The sequence below is a fragment of the Zalophus californianus genome, chromosome 9, assembly GCF_009762305.2.
Source record: "Zalophus californianus isolate mZalCal1 chromosome 9, mZalCal1.pri.v2, whole genome shotgun sequence".
Lineage (NCBI taxonomy): Eukaryota > Metazoa > Chordata > Mammalia > Carnivora > Otariidae > Zalophus > Zalophus californianus.
In genome coordinates, this window is record NC_045603.1 from 37,612,361 (window position 1) to 37,631,159 (window position 18,799).

An 18,799-nucleotide genomic window follows, 5' to 3' on the forward strand; every position below is an offset into this window, starting at 1 on the left:
TAGAATTGCATACTTTAAATATGTCCAGTTCAATGAATAATAGTAAGTCTCTGCTTATTAAAAAAAATATAACCTATTACTTAAGTTGTTCATGCAATTTTCTGGTAAAGATAACTAGAATTACAAATTCCTTCATATGAGAAGAAAGCCTTTACTTACAAAATCAAGTTATTGGTTTTTTTTCTGATATCTTCATCCAGGCATTTATTTAACAAATATTTACTGGAACCAAACACACATGTCAAGAGCAAAGCAAAGGACACCTATTACCTATTACACACTCGTTCCAGGTTTTTGTGTATTTCTCAACTGGCACTGGACCAAAATTCAAGAGAAATAATGCTTATGTTATAAATGACTACATATGAAATATATGTATTAATGTGTATATATATATATATATTTTTTTTTAAGATTTTGGTTATTTATTTGAGAGAGAGAGAGAGAGAAGCAGGCTCCCCTCTGAGTAGGAAGCCCGACGCGGGGCTCGATCCAAGGACCTGGAGATCGTGACCCAAGTCAAAGGCAGATGCCTAACAAACTGGGCCACCCAGGCACCCCTATACTTTTTTTTTTTTTTAAACCAGTAGCTGAGAATTGATGGTGAGAAAACACTAAAATGATCTATTTCCTCTCAGAGTTTGGAATAAACAGGGGCAAATAAGCAAATCAAAGGGGCCTATAAAGTAACATGAAACTGGATCTGGGACACAAGCCAGGGAGGAAAAACCTAAGGCACTTATGAGATCATGAGGACAAGATCTGACCTAGTGAGAGAGGTCAAGGAGGGCTTCCAAGAGGAAGAGACACTTGAGCTGAGGAATATATTTCAGACAACAAATGGACAAATTCCTATAGCAGGAATGAGCATTAGAACAACTTCAGGAAAACAGGCTATGCCTGAGAAGGGAAGAGAGCGATTCAACAACTTTCAAGGGTTGACAAGCCAAGAATAATTAGGACTGAAAATGCCCCCATTAGCATTTGGAAAAATAAAGACAGCCAGGGAAATTATCAAAAGCTGTTATAATGGAATGATGGTGACAGATGCCAACGAGAGAGGACCATAGAGTAAGGCAAGCCTTCCAAGATGAAGAGAGTGTTCTAACTGCAAAGGGGATTAGGGAATTGAAAATTTTTGTGGGATTATTTTTTGGTTGTTGTCTGTCTGTTTTAATGAAAGAAATAGAAGTGTGTTACAAACTTGGTAATCCTCAAGAAGCTAAAGCCAAAGCAGACAACCAGGATTTCCAATGTTTTCAGCCTGCAGATGCAGAGCTATGTGTCCTCTATGGCAGAAACAAAAATCGTATTTTCCACTTCATGCGTTCATGTTGAAACACACATTGTTTCAGGTGAGTGTCTAGAAGTTAAACTGATTTTCCAACTTAGTTATAACCACTTTTGAGTTTTTTCAGCCGATATAGTTATAGATGTGTATTAAATTCCAGAATATAAAAAAATTATCTTTGCTGAGAAAAAGGATTCATTTATTATTCATTCATAAAATATCATGACCATTTACACTCAATAAGATATGTTTTATGGGGCACCTGGGTGGCTCAGATGGTTAAGCGTCTGCCTTCGGCCCAGGTCATGATCCCAGCGTCCTGGGATCGAGCCCCACCTCGGGCTCCTGGCTCAGCAGGGAGCCTGCTTCTCCCTCTCCCTCTGCCTCTCTCCCTGCTCATGCTCTCTCTCTCTCTGTCTCTGTCTCAAATGAATAAATAAAATCTTTTTAAAAAAAGGGAGATGTTTTATGAACTCTAGATGACTTGAGCACACAACGAAATAGTACTTCAGAACATCAATTTTTATTAAATCAAAATTCATCATTATGTAAAAATATCATCACACTCACCAATTCACTATCTACCTTACAGCTTTGAAATGCTGTAATTCATTAAAAATGAAAATAAAACTTTGAACATACTGAGCTGTATATGATTTTATTTCTCTTTAGAAAAGTTAATCCTATGAGAAGTTCATGAAGGATCTGTTATCTAGTCACTATAAAAAGAATGTATTTTTAATTTTTTAATGGGAGATTTCAGCTTCCTAAAAAAAAAAAACCAATAATCAGACTAAAATAAAATATTATTAATTTGGTAATACACCTAAAATTGGGGGACAAATGGGATGATCATTTTGCAGAGGTTCCTAAATATTTTTTTCACTTGCTGGCCTGGTGACAAGACAGAACTCATCTTCAGTTTATTTTAATTTTGTTTTAATTAATCAAGCAAGCCAGTTTTTTCCCTATATTTTGCACGTTCAAGTTGTCAATTAATCCCCTGAGCAATGGTTCATTTACACAACAAATTTTACCTACTACCTGGAAGGCACTGTGCCAGGCCCCGGGGGGGGGGGGGAGGTGGGCACAGAAATGACAAACATCCCCTGTCCTCAGAGTTTCCAGTATCATAGCACGGAATCTACAAGATCAGAGGAATCTAGATGGTATAACGGAAGCACAGAGAACACTTCAATCAGCCTGAGGAAAGCAAAGGAAATACCAGAGAGATGATATTTAACTTGCTCCCTTAAGAAAAAGCATCAGTCTGCAACATGATCAGGACAAAAGTGGAATTTTACTATCAGGAACAACGCAATCGCTTCCAGTTCTGCTCATGTAAGTGCCCATATTACAGGATTTTTAAGTGGAAAGTTGAGTCAGAGGCCAGGAACCAGAGATAAGACTTTAAATATAGGCAAAGGGCAGATGACTATCAATCACGTGTATTAGGCAAATGGGTTTAAATTATGTTTTTTTTTAAGAGACAAGAGTTCTTTGAAGGTTTTCTATTTCTTTTAATTTTTGAATTAAACTTTTTATCCAGATTCTTCATTTGGCCTCCACTGATACCCAACTGGGAGAATGCTTCTCATTGCAACTGGTTGGGTTCCATTTTCAACAGTGGGTTTCCACTGATAACTCCCTGGCTGGGGAGGGGGGGTGGTAAGAGTGTCCTGTTACTGCTCCCTGCATGGCCTTCTCTGACACCACCCCAATGGGGAGTGAGAGGGGTACCTCATTACTGATGGGAGGAGGTAAAAGTCCAGACCCCTATGGGTTTCACTGTCACTGCAAGTTTGAGGGGTCCTCATTACTACTAGGCAGGGATGAAAGTCTTGGCTCCCTAGTTGAACTTCTGGGACACCCCTATGGGAAGATGGAGGGTTACCGCTCCTCCTTACAACCAGACAAATGTGGAAGTCTAAACTCAGCTTTTGCTGTTGTGGGGGGAGGGGGTGCAGGGAGAGACAGCATGGATTTTTCTGTGGTGTCTGCCTAGAGTAGAGCCATCTAAAGTTTTATGTTTTATTTAGGCTGTCCCTTTCCTACTTCTTTGGCTTAAGAGATCATGCTTCTTTTTTTTTTCTTTTTTAGTTTTTTGTTTGTTTAGTTTTTGGTTTAGTTTTTTCGTTGTTATCATTGGCATTTCTGGGTTGCCAGCTTTTTCAGCAGCAAATCTAGGATATATGCAGGAAAAAAAAAACCCAGGATCTTATCACCATGTTGATCCTTGGGTCCCAAGGTCCCTAACGCCAGTTTCCCTTCTTCTGTCCACCCTTCAGCCTTTTCATGTTTGTTCTAGACACGCTTGTGACTTTTAGTTCTAATTAGAGGGAGGAATAGAGGAAAGTATGTCATCTTCATCTTTGCAAAAGCAGAACTCAATCCTTTGAAGGATTTTAAGCAACAAAGTTCTATGTTGGCTTTTGCATTTTAGACATGTAATTATATGTGGTTAAAGCTCAGAGATTGGAGGGAGAGTAGAGGTAGCCTGGAAGGACGCTTAAAGGCAGAAGCAGCTGTTAGAACGTGCTCTAGACTGATTATCAGATGATAACCTGAAATACACAACCAGAGAGCACAGGCACAAGTCAGATCAGAAGCCAAACGCAGAATATACACCAATTAACAACGTACTTATGCATGCCAGCTGAATATCAGCTCTGAATATATGGCAGGAAGCATGGAAAAGAGAGGACACTTTTGATAGGTACTAAAATATAAATTCAACAAAATGTAATGAGTGATAGGGTGTGACATGTAAAGATCATGAAATTAGAATCACTCCTCAATTCTTAGTTTGGATGACTGGGTAGATGCACAAAAAATTAAAAAACTACAAAGTACATGGAAAGTATGTGGAAAGAAAATGAATTTTGCAGGGAAGAATGGAGATGGTGAGTTCAATTCGTGTCATCTTGAGCATAAGATGTGTATGGGCCATCCAAAGATGGGCTAACAATAAGTTGGTGCTCATCAGGAAGATCTGATACAGAAATAGGAGTACTTGGAAGTCCTGGTTTAACTAGTACTACTAAATCCAACTACATGGAGATTACCCCAAAAATATAAGCAGAATGAGAAAAGAAGGCTAAGAATTAATACCCCTATAAGCCCCAATGTTTAGGACCAAAGTATGAGAAACCAAGAGAGGAAAGGAGGTCAAGCTGTCAGAGAGATGGGAGAACAGAGGAGTAGAGCTCAATTTAGTTTCATGAGCATTCACTGAGTGTTTAGTGTGTGCTATGCACGTGCTGGAAGACTGGTTCTTGAGGGTCTCACGGCCTACTAGATAGGAACAGATAATATCAAAACAGTACACTCAGCTCAGTGATCAGTGATAGACACATGCTCAGGGGGCAGTGGAACCATGGAAAGGGCACTAAACAAAACCAAAGGCTGTAAGAGGAAACTTTGAAAACATGGTAACATCTAAGCAGAGTCTTCAAGCATAGTAGGAATTAACCTGGTAAGGAAAGATACAGGAAAAGTCATGCCAGGAAGAAGAAACAGACAGAAAAACAGCAAAAGGACATGGAGCTCAAGAGGAGAGAGAATTACTTGCAGGAAACAGCATGGTTGATGTGCCGAGAGAGTGAAAAGAAAATCAGACTGAAAACCTTTTGACTTGGCCACTTATGAAGTCACTGTTGACCTCTGTTGCGGTAGATTCTAGGAAGCGAGGTGGACAGAAATTGCACCACAGTGGGATATGGAGTGACTAGAAGAATATTAAATTCAAAAAGTGTGGATTTGGTACTTTTTTCAAGGAGTTTAGTGGAGAAGAAAATAAAGATGGGATAGCCAGAGGTGGGCAAAGGTCTAAAAAGCTTTGTTTTGTTATCAGAAAGAATAGAGGATGTTTACACAGTGTAGGAAAGAAACCAGAGTAGAGATAAAAGGTTTTAGAATGTAGTTATTATAGTTAATCTTTTACATAAAAATACTTATAAAACAGCTACACTCTTCTTGAGCACATCATTCCAAGATAAAGACAAACAACTGAGCCCCTTTCATGGTATTAAAATCATATTTCAAATAAACTCAAAAAATAAAAAAAAGCTGATGGTAAATGCACAAGAACGGTATATTCTTCAGCTCTAAATGCAGCTTAATACTTCTAAATATAAATACTTATAGTGGCACCTTCAGCTCTGTTACATTTGTGTTATCTATACCACAATTCATCATAGGTATTCAGTGTGGTTTATTTTGTTTACTTCAAAGGGAATGATTATTTAAAAAAAAACAACAACATTATTTTATTGCAATAACTTTGGTATAATCCTTTCTAGAAATCCTTTAGGGATAGACATCAAGCTGATTAGTATATGTTTTTCGTAATATAATTTTTACTGGCTTTGTTCAGCACAATTTAAAAAGCTGGCTATTATTTTTCTTTATTCCTTTCTCTTTTGAAATCATATTTTTAACTGGAAGAATATATAAAAATGTCTCCTGCCCCCAATCCAAATTTTTCTGTTCCCACTTAGAAACTACTTCTTTTAAAAGTTTCAGTAAAAAAAAAAAATTATCTTTAGGTGGTATTAATCTCATTTTATTACCTCATATAGGACTGTCGTGTTCCCATGCAGAAGAGGTCCATAACAGATATAGGAATGGCCAACAACCCAGCCTAAGTCAGAGGCTGCCCACCACACCTAAAAAATAAGAAGATAATAAAATACGTAAGTGTTCACCAAGGAAATGTCATATATCATGAATTTAAAGCCATGATTACCTCTCCAGGTTTAAGTCCATAGATAGAAGACATTGTCCAGTTTAGCATCACAGCATATCCCCCAGTGGGTCTAACAACACCCTAAAGGAGAGAAAACATGAAGTCAGCGTCAGCAACCAGTGGGTTAAAAGATTCTCTGCCCTCACACTATCCATCTTAAAAAGTCCCTGTTCAAATTATTATTTATTCTACAAACTACATACTACTTTGGCTTTCATATAATTGTATTTACATCAATATTTATTTGGTTCCCTCAATCATAAACACAGAAACATTTGTCTACATCAGTTCACTTCTAGAATCCATTTTCACAGACCATTCTTGACTTTCTAAAGAAAACTTAAGGCCTCACAGAACCACAAGTAATAAAAAATTTTTTTCCAGGGGTGACATAAATTAACGACATTACATTTACAGACATTTTTCCAGACCAAAAAAGGAAACTCTCAAAATTAAGTGCACAGAAAAGTCAAAGGTAATTGCGTTCTTCAAACACAGGCTAACATAAGGATGGCTATTCCTTAATATTATTAAATAATAATAGGATGCTTAGAGGAAATAAAGTCATATTCTAACTGGAGCCTCATTATAATGGTATACTGGGGATTGTGCTACTATAGGATTAAAGCTAAACAATCCTTTAATGATGAATTCTGGAATTCTGACAAAGCAATTCTCCTGGGCCGGAGCTAAGGCTGACAGATTTGCCTTCTATTACATTTGGGGCAAAAGTAGGGATTGCTACATCACAGTGTTAAGGCGTTCATGAAACTAGCAGCTATCCATGATATTGAACATATTCAACTGTAATACAAGATTAATATTTGGAAAACTGGCACAAGAGTCACCATAAATAAAAGCTGATGATAAATTTAATAATTGCATTTATTGCTTCACTATAAACATTAATCATCATTGGCTTAAAAAGGCTTAACCATGTGAATATTCAGAATGGTCAAGTGAATGCTTGCTAAAAAAACAAGCTATATTTCACTCACATGAATTTTGAAACTTCCTTTAGTAGAGCAATTAATATTACTCTATGCAGAAAATAATTCTTTTACCTAAAGGCAAACACGACCCTAATACACGTACTACTAGCTGAAACGTTCTAGCATAACTCAGAAGCTGCATACGTGAATCAGAGAAATGAAAAACAAACTGACTTTCCACTAGTTACTAAAGTTGCTGCTCTCCTCAGGTACCACTAATAAAACACAGGTATCAAGCTGTGGAACACATTTTATCTACCAGCAGAAACACCTGGCCTCTTGGCAAATGTCTCATGCAGCTTCCTTGGCATTTGACAGCTACTTTCTACATTGTATGACATGGTTAGCATGCAGCTGCCTCTCCTGATCACCATCGGAGTATTAGTAATCCTTAGCCCCCTGCCAGTAGGTTTCACACGTGCATTTTCCCAGTATATTCTGTACTATCTTCCATGAACTTCACTCATTACTTTGTTTTATTGAGATCGTTTTTTATGATTCAGTACCTTGACGAATTTGATAGTCATCAACTTGCAAATTTTTTATTCATTTTGTGGAGAAGAAAAAGTGAAGCCTTTTTTCATAGATAATATGCTCTCCATATACTATGGTAGACAGTGATAAGTAATGTCAGTAATGATTTCATTTAAGATGTTTTAGAATTTTCTGTCCATCTACCAGTCCCTGCATTTAGAGCTCACTGTTATCAATAATTCTAAATATTATTATAACTAGGTACATTTTTAGATTATATGGCACAAAGGGTAAGACAAATCAACTGAGAATGATAAAAAGGAAGAAAAGGCTAGAAAAAAACACGAGTAGTAATTCACTTGTAAAACTAAAAAGATAATTTAAAGGAATAAACTATCAAATTTCTATTTACCTCTCAAGGGGACTTTATCCTTTACCCTTCCTTAAAGGATTATTAACCAATGCCGCTTTCCCCAGAAAATGGTGAGTGCTTAAATCCATTTGATGCCAAAAAAGTGGGACTTAAAAATGAGACCGTGCATGAAAAAAACATTTAAAATTATAAAGTATCGGGACGCCTGGGTGGCTCAGTCATTAAGCGTCTGTCTTCGGCTCAGGTCACGGTCCCAGGGTCCTGGGATCGAGCCCCGCGTCGGGCTCCCTGCTCCACAGGGAGCCTGCTTCTCCCTCTCCCACTCCCTCTGCTTGTGTTCCCTCTCTTGCTATATCTCTCTCTGTCAAATAAATAAACAAAATCTTTAAAAAATAATAAACAAAATGAAATTATAAAGTATCTATAATTTAGTATCTTATTAACAAAAATATTTCCTTAGTTCTAGCAATTATTGCTTTTTATTTTTCCCTGTGCTGATACCACTCAAAAGCCAGAAATGTCCAAACAACTAAAGGTTGCCATCAAAGATTCTCATTAAAAACAACTGAAATGGAGCAAATAGAGAAAAGCCGTGATGTCTGTTTTTCATTGGTCTTTGATATCCACTTATTTCTATCTTTTTAAGGATGAGTATAAATATTTCTGTCAAGTATTTTACCATTCATTAATCTAGATAATAGATCTGAAATTTGGTCTTTGCCTCCAAAATATTTGGGTAATAATTACCAATTTTCTGAGTATTTGATATGGTGTAGGAAAAAAACCTGCATAATTCCATGTTCTTTCATGTAGATCTTTCATAGAAAGCTTGAAAGTAAAATAAAAATGGAAAGATTAGGTTGAAAAAGAGAATTTCCTTATTATAATATTAATATGTGACTAAAAAATAAGATGATAAAGCTTTTTTTGTTTGCTGCTTGTTTGTAATCACATTTTCGAGGTAATGATAATTAAAATGCAAAAGAGAAACTTTGTTCAGTCTCTGAAAACACATAAATCATGCTCAAAAATGAAATCATTATATTCTAATAGTCAAAATAAATCAGAAACTAAAAACTCTTTTAAACATATTTGAGGGACACCTGGGTGGCTCAGTCAGTTAAGCGTCTGCCTTTGGCTCAGGTCATGATTCCTCATCAGGCTCCTTGCTCAGCGGGGACCCTGCTTCTCCTTCTGCCTGCCACTCCCCCTGACTGTGCTCTCTCCCTCAGTCTCTCTCTCTGACAAATAAATAAATAAAATCTTTTTGAAAATAAATTAATAAATGAATGAATGAATAAATAAATAAATAAATAAAACATATTTGAAATCTTAAGTATGAGGCAAAAACACTTAATCATTATCAGTGCTTACCCCTAAAATCCAAGCATGCTGCATTTTGCTCTTGAATGTCTGTTATTACTTTCCTTATGTACTTGTATTCTATCTACCTTAAAAATTAAAACATTGGATGAACTAATGTATTGTCAGAAAAGCCCTGTAACCTGCCAGTATACTGTTCTGGTATTTGTAGTATTAGTCATAACACTTAAAGTCTACTGGAGAACTTGAAAGATTTCTGAGTGGGAATAACACTCTATACCCCAGATAAAGACATGAAAGTGAATTCTACCTCAAAAATGCAAAAGGAGACAACGTAAGGGTACTTTTTAAAACAAACAAAATAACAACAATAACAATACATTTTTAATGTATATGGGCATTTTAAAAAACTTCAATCCACACAGGTAAAATTAAAGGCTGGTTATTAGTCACCCATAAATAGGACCACAGAATCATCCCAGATGGTTCTTTATGATTTCCAGTTTAATGAGCTGCCTTTGAAAACAAGGAAAACCACAAAATATCATAAATGGGGCCATTAAAGTCAAACATAAAATATAAAAGAGAACATGTCAGCATCAAGTGTGGTATGCAGTTTTGGTTGCCACAACTTAAGAAAAATACAGAACAACATGGGTTTTAGCAGCAGAAGAAGAAAGACTGAGTGTGGTAAGATTAAGAGCTTAGGATTCTTCATCCTAAGTGTTTTTTTTCCTTAGTTGATTTATAAAAATCTGAAAAGCAAATCTTAAAATACTCAGGTAAGAGAAGTTTTGAGTACTCAACAAAACTTCATACTTTCTAAGTTGAGCCCCTTTCTCATCCTACTCTGTAACAAGCTTATATAAAACAAATCTATGTGTAAATATATATGCTTATGCGTATGTGCATGCGTGTTTCAATTCAGCCTGACAAGTTGAGGAAAAAAACAAAAAGAAAGGGTAAATATTTTACCTAAATACAAGAAATCCATCAGGAGATGATGACTGGGGTCAAGTGAATTGAGAAATAAAAGATAGAGTTCTGATTACTTAAAAAATCCAACAGATCAATAATAATCTTGTTCTTATAATGGCTTCACTGATGATATCCCTTTTTTCTAGAATGTAACACCACCCCCACCCCTTCCCTGAACGTGGTTAGCTCCTACTTCATCAGAGAACTACTTAAAGACATCATGAAAGTGCCACCTCGTCTGGAAGTTGTCCCCAACCCCATAGTTTGTGTTATGTGTCTCTCCTGATCCTTCCTTGGCTCCCGGCCTGGCTCATGTCCTCAGAGTGACCAGCTGGACTGAGGGCTGCATCTTCCCCCCTATTCTGAGAATGCTTCTTCATCTTCAACACAGTAACTGCCATGCAGTAGGCATGTAATCCATTTGTTGACTGATTCAATACGTGAACAGTTGAGTGAATAAGCACATGTAAGAAAAATACAATTCTTGTTTTAAATAGTCTTCTTTGTTCAGGAGAAAGCTTTGAAACTTGTTGAACTTAGTGAATTGTATGGTTCCATTTGGGGTAGTGCATCAAACATAAAATCTCTTGCTGCAGGTTTTTGGAGGACTCTGAAGCTGCCTCTCAGAGGATACTTTAGCAGCAATATAATTTTTTATTGATCTGAACAACTGTGAGATAAGAGGCAAAGGTATAGCAAGTTCAGTATTTTAACTGCAAGCATTGTACCACAGATAAAAAAAGTTCACTGCTTTTTTACTTGACTCTCTCCCATGTTTTGTTCTAGGGTAGGAAATATGAATGTCACCTAACATGTAGGAATAAAGGTGACATAAATTGTGTAAATGCACATCGGGACCAAAGGCCTACCTACCTTCTCATCATGCCTTCCTTTCTTTTTTGTTCACTTGCTTCTTTCTGGTTTGTTTCTTTTCTTTTTTTTTTTATTATGTTCAGTTAGCCAGCATATAGTACATCATTAGTTTTTGATATAGTGTTCAATGATTCCTCAGTTGCATATAACACCGAGTGCTCATCACCACATGTGCCCTCCTTAATACCCATCACCCAGTTACCCCATGCCCCCACCCACCTCCCTTCTGTAACCCTCAGTTTGTTTCCCAGAGCCCAGAGTCTCTCATGGTTTGTCTCCCTCTCTGATTTCTTCCCATTCAGTTTCCCCTCCCTTCCTCTGTGGTCCTCTGCTCTATTCCTTATGTTCCACATATGAGTGAAACCATATGATAATTGTCTTTCTCTGCTTAACTTATTTCACTGAGCATAATCCCCTCCAGTTCCAACCATGTTGACGCAAATGGTGGGTATTCATCCTTTGTGATGGCTGAGTAATATTCCATTGTATATATGAACCACATCTTCTTTATCCATTCTTCTTTCTTTCTTTCTTTCTTTCTTTCTTTTTTCTTTCTCCCTCCCTTCCTTCCTCCATCCCTCTCTTCCTCCCTTCCTTCCTTCTTTTCTTTTCTTGAAGTGCGCTCGACATACAATACTATATTAGTTTCAGGTGTACAACATAGTGATTCAATATTTACGTACATTAGGAAGTGATCACCATGATAAATCTAGCTACTATCTGTCATCATACAAAGTTGTTACATATTATAAATTATATTCCTTATAGTTTGTACATTGTATCCCTGTGTCTTATTTATTTCTTAACTGGAAGATGGTACTTCTTTATCCCCTTCCCCTATTTTGCCTATCTCATTAGCCCCTCTGCTCTGGCAACAATCAGATTGTCCTCTGTATCCATAGGTCTGTTTCTGTTTTGTTTTGTTTTGTTTTTTAGATTTCACATATAAGTGAATTCATATGGTATTTGTCTTTCTCTGCCTGACTTCTTTCACTTAGCATGAAGTCCTCTCATGGTTTCTTTTCAATCCTTTGCTTTCTTTCCCCCTTTCTCCTGCTCTCCTTTTCTGCTTTGGCACTGGACTTTTGTTTTGTTCCTTCGGTGTGTGCGTGTGTGTGATTATCACTGTCCCTTCATGATATCAAGCTGGAAGAAGATACATATGACCATCACTATATCTCCCTCTCCCCAAAGGACACCCCATCAAGATGAAGGATTCTTCCATTGTGCAGTACTTGGAAGTATCTGTAATAAAGGCACCCAAACTAAATAGGATAGAGGCCTACAACACCACAGAAATGTATGCAAAGCAGCTCAGTTGTGGTTGCTGGATTATTTACAGCAGCTGACAGATTAACCTCTCATACAGCAACCTGACAAATCCAGGGTTGGCAGATGCAGAGATGCAAATATGCCCTAAATATATCTGCAACTTCTAACCAAAGAACAGATTGCCTTATGAGTGTCTTAGATGTGCCTATGAGAAATGAGTATTTTTACTCACAACATTATTTTTCCTCATGAAGATCGAAGATTGAGAGAACAAATTATATGATGACATGAAATTTATACTTAAATGCTTCATAAATATATGTGTGTTCATCTTTCCTGCACTTCTATTCTGGGAATCCAAATATTAAAATTTCAGATCCCATTAATCCTGATTATACCTACCAAAAGTGAAATGAGAATCTTATGAATAAAGAGGAGTCTGGGAACGAACTGGAGAAGTAAAAGATCATTTAACAAATTTTCTGAGGATTTATCATAGCCCAATTTTTAGGACAGTGACATAGTGGAGTCAAAGATGTATGAAATACATTCTAAGACCTCTGAGAACATGCAATGTTATGAAGATAAGTAAACAAAAACTAGCAGGGATAAGGTAGAATAAAATAAGTAGTATAAAGATTTGTTGACAATGTATAATTTCAATACAATTGAAATTCTAAAGTGCACTAAAGGGATGAAGGAAGTAGTTCTGAGGGACCTGAGAGATGACTACTTTTTCTTGCCCTTCTGCATGCCCTACTGTGCAAAATCTCCTCACTCCCATGCTTAAACACCAGAGTTCACTGATGACCCACAAAAGTCTATCACTCAACCCAGATGCACTTCTTGGACCCAGACCTTCACCTCCAACTTCTGGCTAGGCACCTCCACGTTAATGTCCCAAAGATGCATCATACTCAAGGTGTCCCCAAACTCGCAGTTTCCCCTGCCCTAAACCACCTCCTATGTTTAGTAAATATTCAAAACCCACTGAGAACACAGTGTCAAATTTTGGACCCTTCCTCTGCCTCACTCCTATCTTGTGAACAAAATCTGATTTCTTTTAATTAAGTGTGCTATCCTAAGTAGAGTCCTAAAAGCCTGAAAACAAATCTCCTTGCCTCCATCGTGTGTACCTATCTTCCCAACAAAATGTTGCAAGGGTTTACCTTCCTTCATGTTCTTCTCTCCCTCTTAAGTAGCATTAGTGTCCTCCATTCCTTATATACAGAATATGACCTAAACTTCTTGGCTAAATTTTAAGAGTCTGGCCCCTGCCTATATATCTAGTCATTTCTCCTCACTTGTACCAGATGCACTAGCCATCCTGGAAACTTTCTTTGCTTATGCTAACCCTTTCTGCCTACACTGCTCTGTTCTCGGTGATGCCACTCCATGAAGACGTTTTATCCATCCTTCAAATGTCATCTTATAAGAGCTTTCTTTGACCACTCTTTGATGGAATACTCTCCCACTCTTCCCACCACTGGGTTCCATTACCATGCTTTATTTTTCTTCCTAACACTTTTCACATATTCCATAGCTCTCTGTTTCATGCCTGGGCCCTGGCTATAGAGTACAAACTTCTAAAAAGACAGCCAGACACATATTTGGGTGCTCAGTCATATTTGTTGAATTTACTGACTGTAATCCTTCAGATACTATTCAATCTCATCTTTTCCCTGAGAGAGAAAGAAATAGTGTTGTCCTTTTAGAGCAAGGATCACAGTCTACCTTGCACCATCTGCGTTCATGTATATTTCAAACCACTAGACTGAAGGGACTGTGGTTCACTCCTATCTTCTAGTACAGAATGAACACGCAATACACGTATATTGAATGGAGCTGAATTCAACATAGAGATCTATAATGTGAAATAGATTATCTTTAGGATGGCACATTAGGAAGAAAATAAGAATGACTGAATCTTCAAACTATCTGCAGTTTGGGCATCTAGGACTCCAGAAGAGAAGTTCTTGACCCAGACACAACCTGAAAAAGCTAGGATCCTTCTGTATTTGGAATCATGAACCACCACTTTTCAAATTTGACACTGTATACGTTACTGTCATTTCTCCCACATTGGCTGAATCAGTTTTGAGTTGCTGACAAACTCTTCTTCTGTTCCTGCCATAAAGATCCCCATCCAGGCCATGGTGAAGTTCAGGGTAATTTAAACTCTTGAAGTGGCAGAAATGTTCTTGTAAGAATCCTTCAGGCTTATAGGAGCTAAAGTGATTTTTGGAGGGTTCTTTTTTATTTGGTTAGGTTATACTATGTTTTCAGGGTCAGGGGTTTCCTCTCATGTTGATACTTTCCTATAGGATTATAACTTTCTGAATCCCCTTTTATTTTACAGCCAAACATTCAATTAGACTCTAGGTGGCTGGTGCATAATGCAGAATTGCAAAAGGTGGAGGGTTAAGGTTTGGGTTCAGAAGATCATTTGGACTGCTTGAACAAGGCACAGTCAACACCATGAAGGAATATTTTTCAGATGACCAGAGTTGTTACAGAAATCAAAAGAGTTTGATTCTATAATGACACAAGTATATTTATGTATATGCATTTACTTATTTATTTATGCACTCAACAAAAATTTATTAAGTACCCAACTACATACAAGATACAAAGGTAGACTAAAATGTAATAAAACATGGTCTCTGTCCTCAGAGAGAATATATTCCCTACCAAATGTTTCCTTTTTTGACAAGCAAGTGAGTTTTCTATGGAACATCTTAATTTTTCTTTTTAAAAACTAATCAATGGAACCACTATTTTAAGAATATTAACAAATTATATTCTCAGAACTCTGATGCTACAGAAATCGAATATTAATAAAGAGGCCACTGCTCTCCAGGATGCAAGTGATCATGAAAGTCCCTTCTCCCACTAAAATTTTATGATTCAATGACTATTGAACTCCTTAATAAAAATGAATAGGAAGATGACATGGCAAGCCTTTATGAAGTTGTATGAAGAAACAGTATTAATTGGAGATACAGGCAAAAGTGATTTTATTTGTTATCTGACACCTTCAAAAATATTGATACTTCTAACTTTGTTTTGTGAAAACATCTTTCATGTAAGCGGATTTAAAAATCCTCGAGTATCTTCAGTGCTGCAAACCGCATAGTTCAATACTCTGGATAAATTGCCTGTTGTTCAAACTGTCTAGGTCAATTCTCAAACTTGCATTTATAACAAAGAATTAAATTCCCTTAGATCAAAAATCAATTCCATACTCTACAAAAGTTATACCTCAATTTAGAAAATAAAAATATTTCATTTAAAACACAGTTTTATAAAATTGTATTAAACCAACTGATGTTTGATCAAATATCCATTCATCTTAAGAGCTTACTAAAGCAATTGAAACTTGCTGATATATGTGAAGATTCTGGAAGAAATCGGGGCAAAGCATTTGACATTAAATGTAATTAATATTTTTCAAGATTTAAACACAACATTCCTTTAAGATATAAAGTACCCAAGTCTAATCCACTACGTATAATCTGCATTCTCAGTCAGTAATCAAATGTTCTCGGTGCGCAAGAATTCTGCTGCTACAGATACTTATCCCTCAGAGAGCAAATACCTTGGGCAGTCCCGTTGTTCCAGATGTGTAAAGAATATACAGCGGGTGCTCTGAAAGAACAGGAACACAGTCATGTGACTGTGCTTTGGCCATCTCTTCATGCCAATCGAGGTCACGACCTGGAGCCAAAGGAACTGCCTCCTACACAGGAAGTATACAAGAATATGCACTGAACAAAGGAGATTACAGTGGAACAATGGAGACTGACTAAATCTATATATATTAGTCTGAGCAACTGACTGAAAGTCTAGGCCTAGATAGCACTAAGTATCAGATTGATGACTACATATTTCAGGGTCATGAGTTAAAAATATTCCTAAAAAGTCCAACAGTTTAATGTTGGCTTCAACTTGAACTGACCAAAGAACATGTTCTATTCAAATCTAAGGATATCTTTAAGAAATCCAAAGTGATGCAGTCATGTTTTCATCAACAGTCAGAACTTAACTAACAGAGGTTCATGTTTTCCACAAACATATGTACACTATTAACTTTATAAACCAATTTCTATTTTTCTAACTTCTTTTCTTCTCTTTTGGAACTAAAGTCTTCACAATGAAATGTCAATTAACCTATTAAAATTTTTCTTTATACAAGGGCAATTTAGAACTAATACTGTGGCCGTCTTTCCAAATGAGAAAATATTAAATCATTTTCAGGGATGGGGGAGAAATCAATTTTTGCTTTTTCAAGAACAAAAATTTGTTTTGAAAATTAATGAACATAATTAATAATTAACATGGTAGAAATGTTTGTGTCCTTTTTTGTTCCTTGAGCCAGGCTCTGTGTTGTAAACTTCATGGTAACAGAGTCATGAGTTAGAGACAATTAAAAGAGATTAGACCTCTTTATTTAAAATACTGCCAACAAAACAAGCCAGATAGATAAAGAGTAAGGAAGTGGCTTATGGAAAAATTATTCTAATGGGGAGTCACAGCTATTTAAGCAGAATTAAGATTCAGTACATGCCTGATTATTTTCTGAAATGTTAACTAAGCTCCAGATGACACATCAGGAAGTTTATATTTGGTGAATTTATTAGTTTAGGCACAGGCAAGGCTACACATTCCTCAGTGAAAGTTAGTAAGATCCACCATCTAAAGAGAATATGTAACCATTCATTTCATCAAGGTGATCCCCCAGTGAAGCCCAGAGACTCTGAGGGATTTAGAAAAGCCAGGCCATTTCCATTTTTCAGGATACTGAATATATTAATCAGGGTTGTAAATATGGTCATATATTTAAATGAGTACATTTACAAAATAACACTTCAACCTAATATCACAAATAAAATGCCTTTGTGAATAAACACATTATAGATAACAATCAGAATTGAACTGCATAAAGGTGAAGTTTAAGGCCCAACTGGCTTCTCTGGCCTCACTCTGATAGACCCTGAATGTGCCAATGAGATAAATAAAAATAGTTAACTGTAACCAGATTGTATATTTCCAGTTGTTTTTATGAATCAGATAAACACAACTAATTTCAAATCACCAAGCCTTTGACATTACAATAACAGACCTATAAAAAAAATTATCACACTGCATAATGAAAAATGTCAATTGAATGATCACAAAATCGAATGAAATGAGGATTAAAAGAATGGTTATTCTTCAGGCTAAGAAAATCCTTTACAGATATATGTAAAGAAGACTTGGCAAAAGGAAGAGAGGGAAAAATCATCATTAGCTTTTACATATATACATTTACTTCTATAGACACGTCCTGTTATCATTCTTAAAAGGCCATATTGGCAGAGCACCAGAGTTGACTGATGTGATGTTCTTTTGATTCTGTCATTGCTTGCTTGAGGCTTCAGAATGGCAGCAAGGTTTTTACCTCCTTTGGCAAAAATGCAATCCTGGTTAATGAGACACACCACTGAGCCTCATAATTTGTGTCTCTAAACTGAAAGCAAAGCCAGTCCACCGGGCTTAATTACTAACTAAACAGCAGGCCTACCAAGCAGGGCAAGAGACATCCAAAGCCCTCATCTAAAATAAAGATGAGTCAAAATAGAGGGCAGAGTCTCAAGAAAAAAGGAGAGAGAGAAAGTGAGCCATTTATGGGAAGGAGGGATGGAGGAGGGGATATCTACCTATAAAGAGGAAAGAGAAGAGATTTGCATTAGAAAAATCCGAATAGGAAACTTGCCTTTCCATTTCAAGTGTGTTTATAAAGTAAAAGAAATAGCATATATCTTGTTGATTAAAAGTCATTGAACCAAAGTTCAAATCTTGGCACCACTTATTAGCTGTGACTTTGGGCTATGAACCTCTCCATAACTCAGTTTCTTCATCTGTAAAATGGGGCCAGGAATAGCATCTATTTCATTGGTTTGTGAAAATTAAATAAGAAGTATATGAAAGTACTTAGCTTTGGGCTTAGTGTAAGTTCTATACAAATTCGTGAGTTTATGTATATGCAAATGCCACACACATACTCACAGAAACGCTTTTGTGTGTGTGTGTGTGTGTGTGTGTGTGTGTGTGTGTGTGTGTGTGTGTGTTCCCAACTTTCCTCCAACCTCCTCATACCCAAAGCCTCTTTTTTTTTAGTATATGTGCTGCCGAAGCGAGCACCCCAAAGCCTCTTTTATTGCTGACTCTGTATTCCTTGACTTAACAGCAACAAGCCTTCTTAAAAATATGCTTGAGGGCATCTGGAAGAAACTCAAAATTCTTTGAGACAGTAAGAATATTAAAATCAATGAGTGCAGCAGTTCATGAACCACAGACTACTAAAACTCTACACAGAAATTTAATGTGGTAATGGGAATTGCTAGGTGGTAATCAAAATGACATAGTTTTAATGCTTTCTATTCTTATATCTTGTCATTTAAGCATTTTCTGCAGATAACCTCTCAAGAGTTCCA

At 36.6% G+C, this 18,799-nt stretch overlaps 1 protein-coding gene across 1 annotated transcript in view; it reads right to left on the reverse strand.

Annotated features, from left to right (window-relative positions):
- Positions 1-18,799, reverse strand: part of ACSS3 (acyl-CoA synthetase short chain family member 3) — a 145,074-nt gene that overhangs the window by 72,559 nt on the left and 53,716 nt on the right. The window contains exons 5-7 of the mRNA XM_027592708.2: positions 15,922-16,062; positions 6,039-6,119; positions 5,863-5,958 (exon numbers count right to left, since the gene is read on the reverse strand). Of these exons, the coding sequence (XP_027448509.1) occupies positions 5,863-5,958; positions 6,039-6,119; positions 15,922-16,062 (318 nt within the window). The remainder of the gene's footprint in view (positions 1-5,862; positions 5,959-6,038; positions 6,120-15,921; positions 16,063-18,799) is intronic.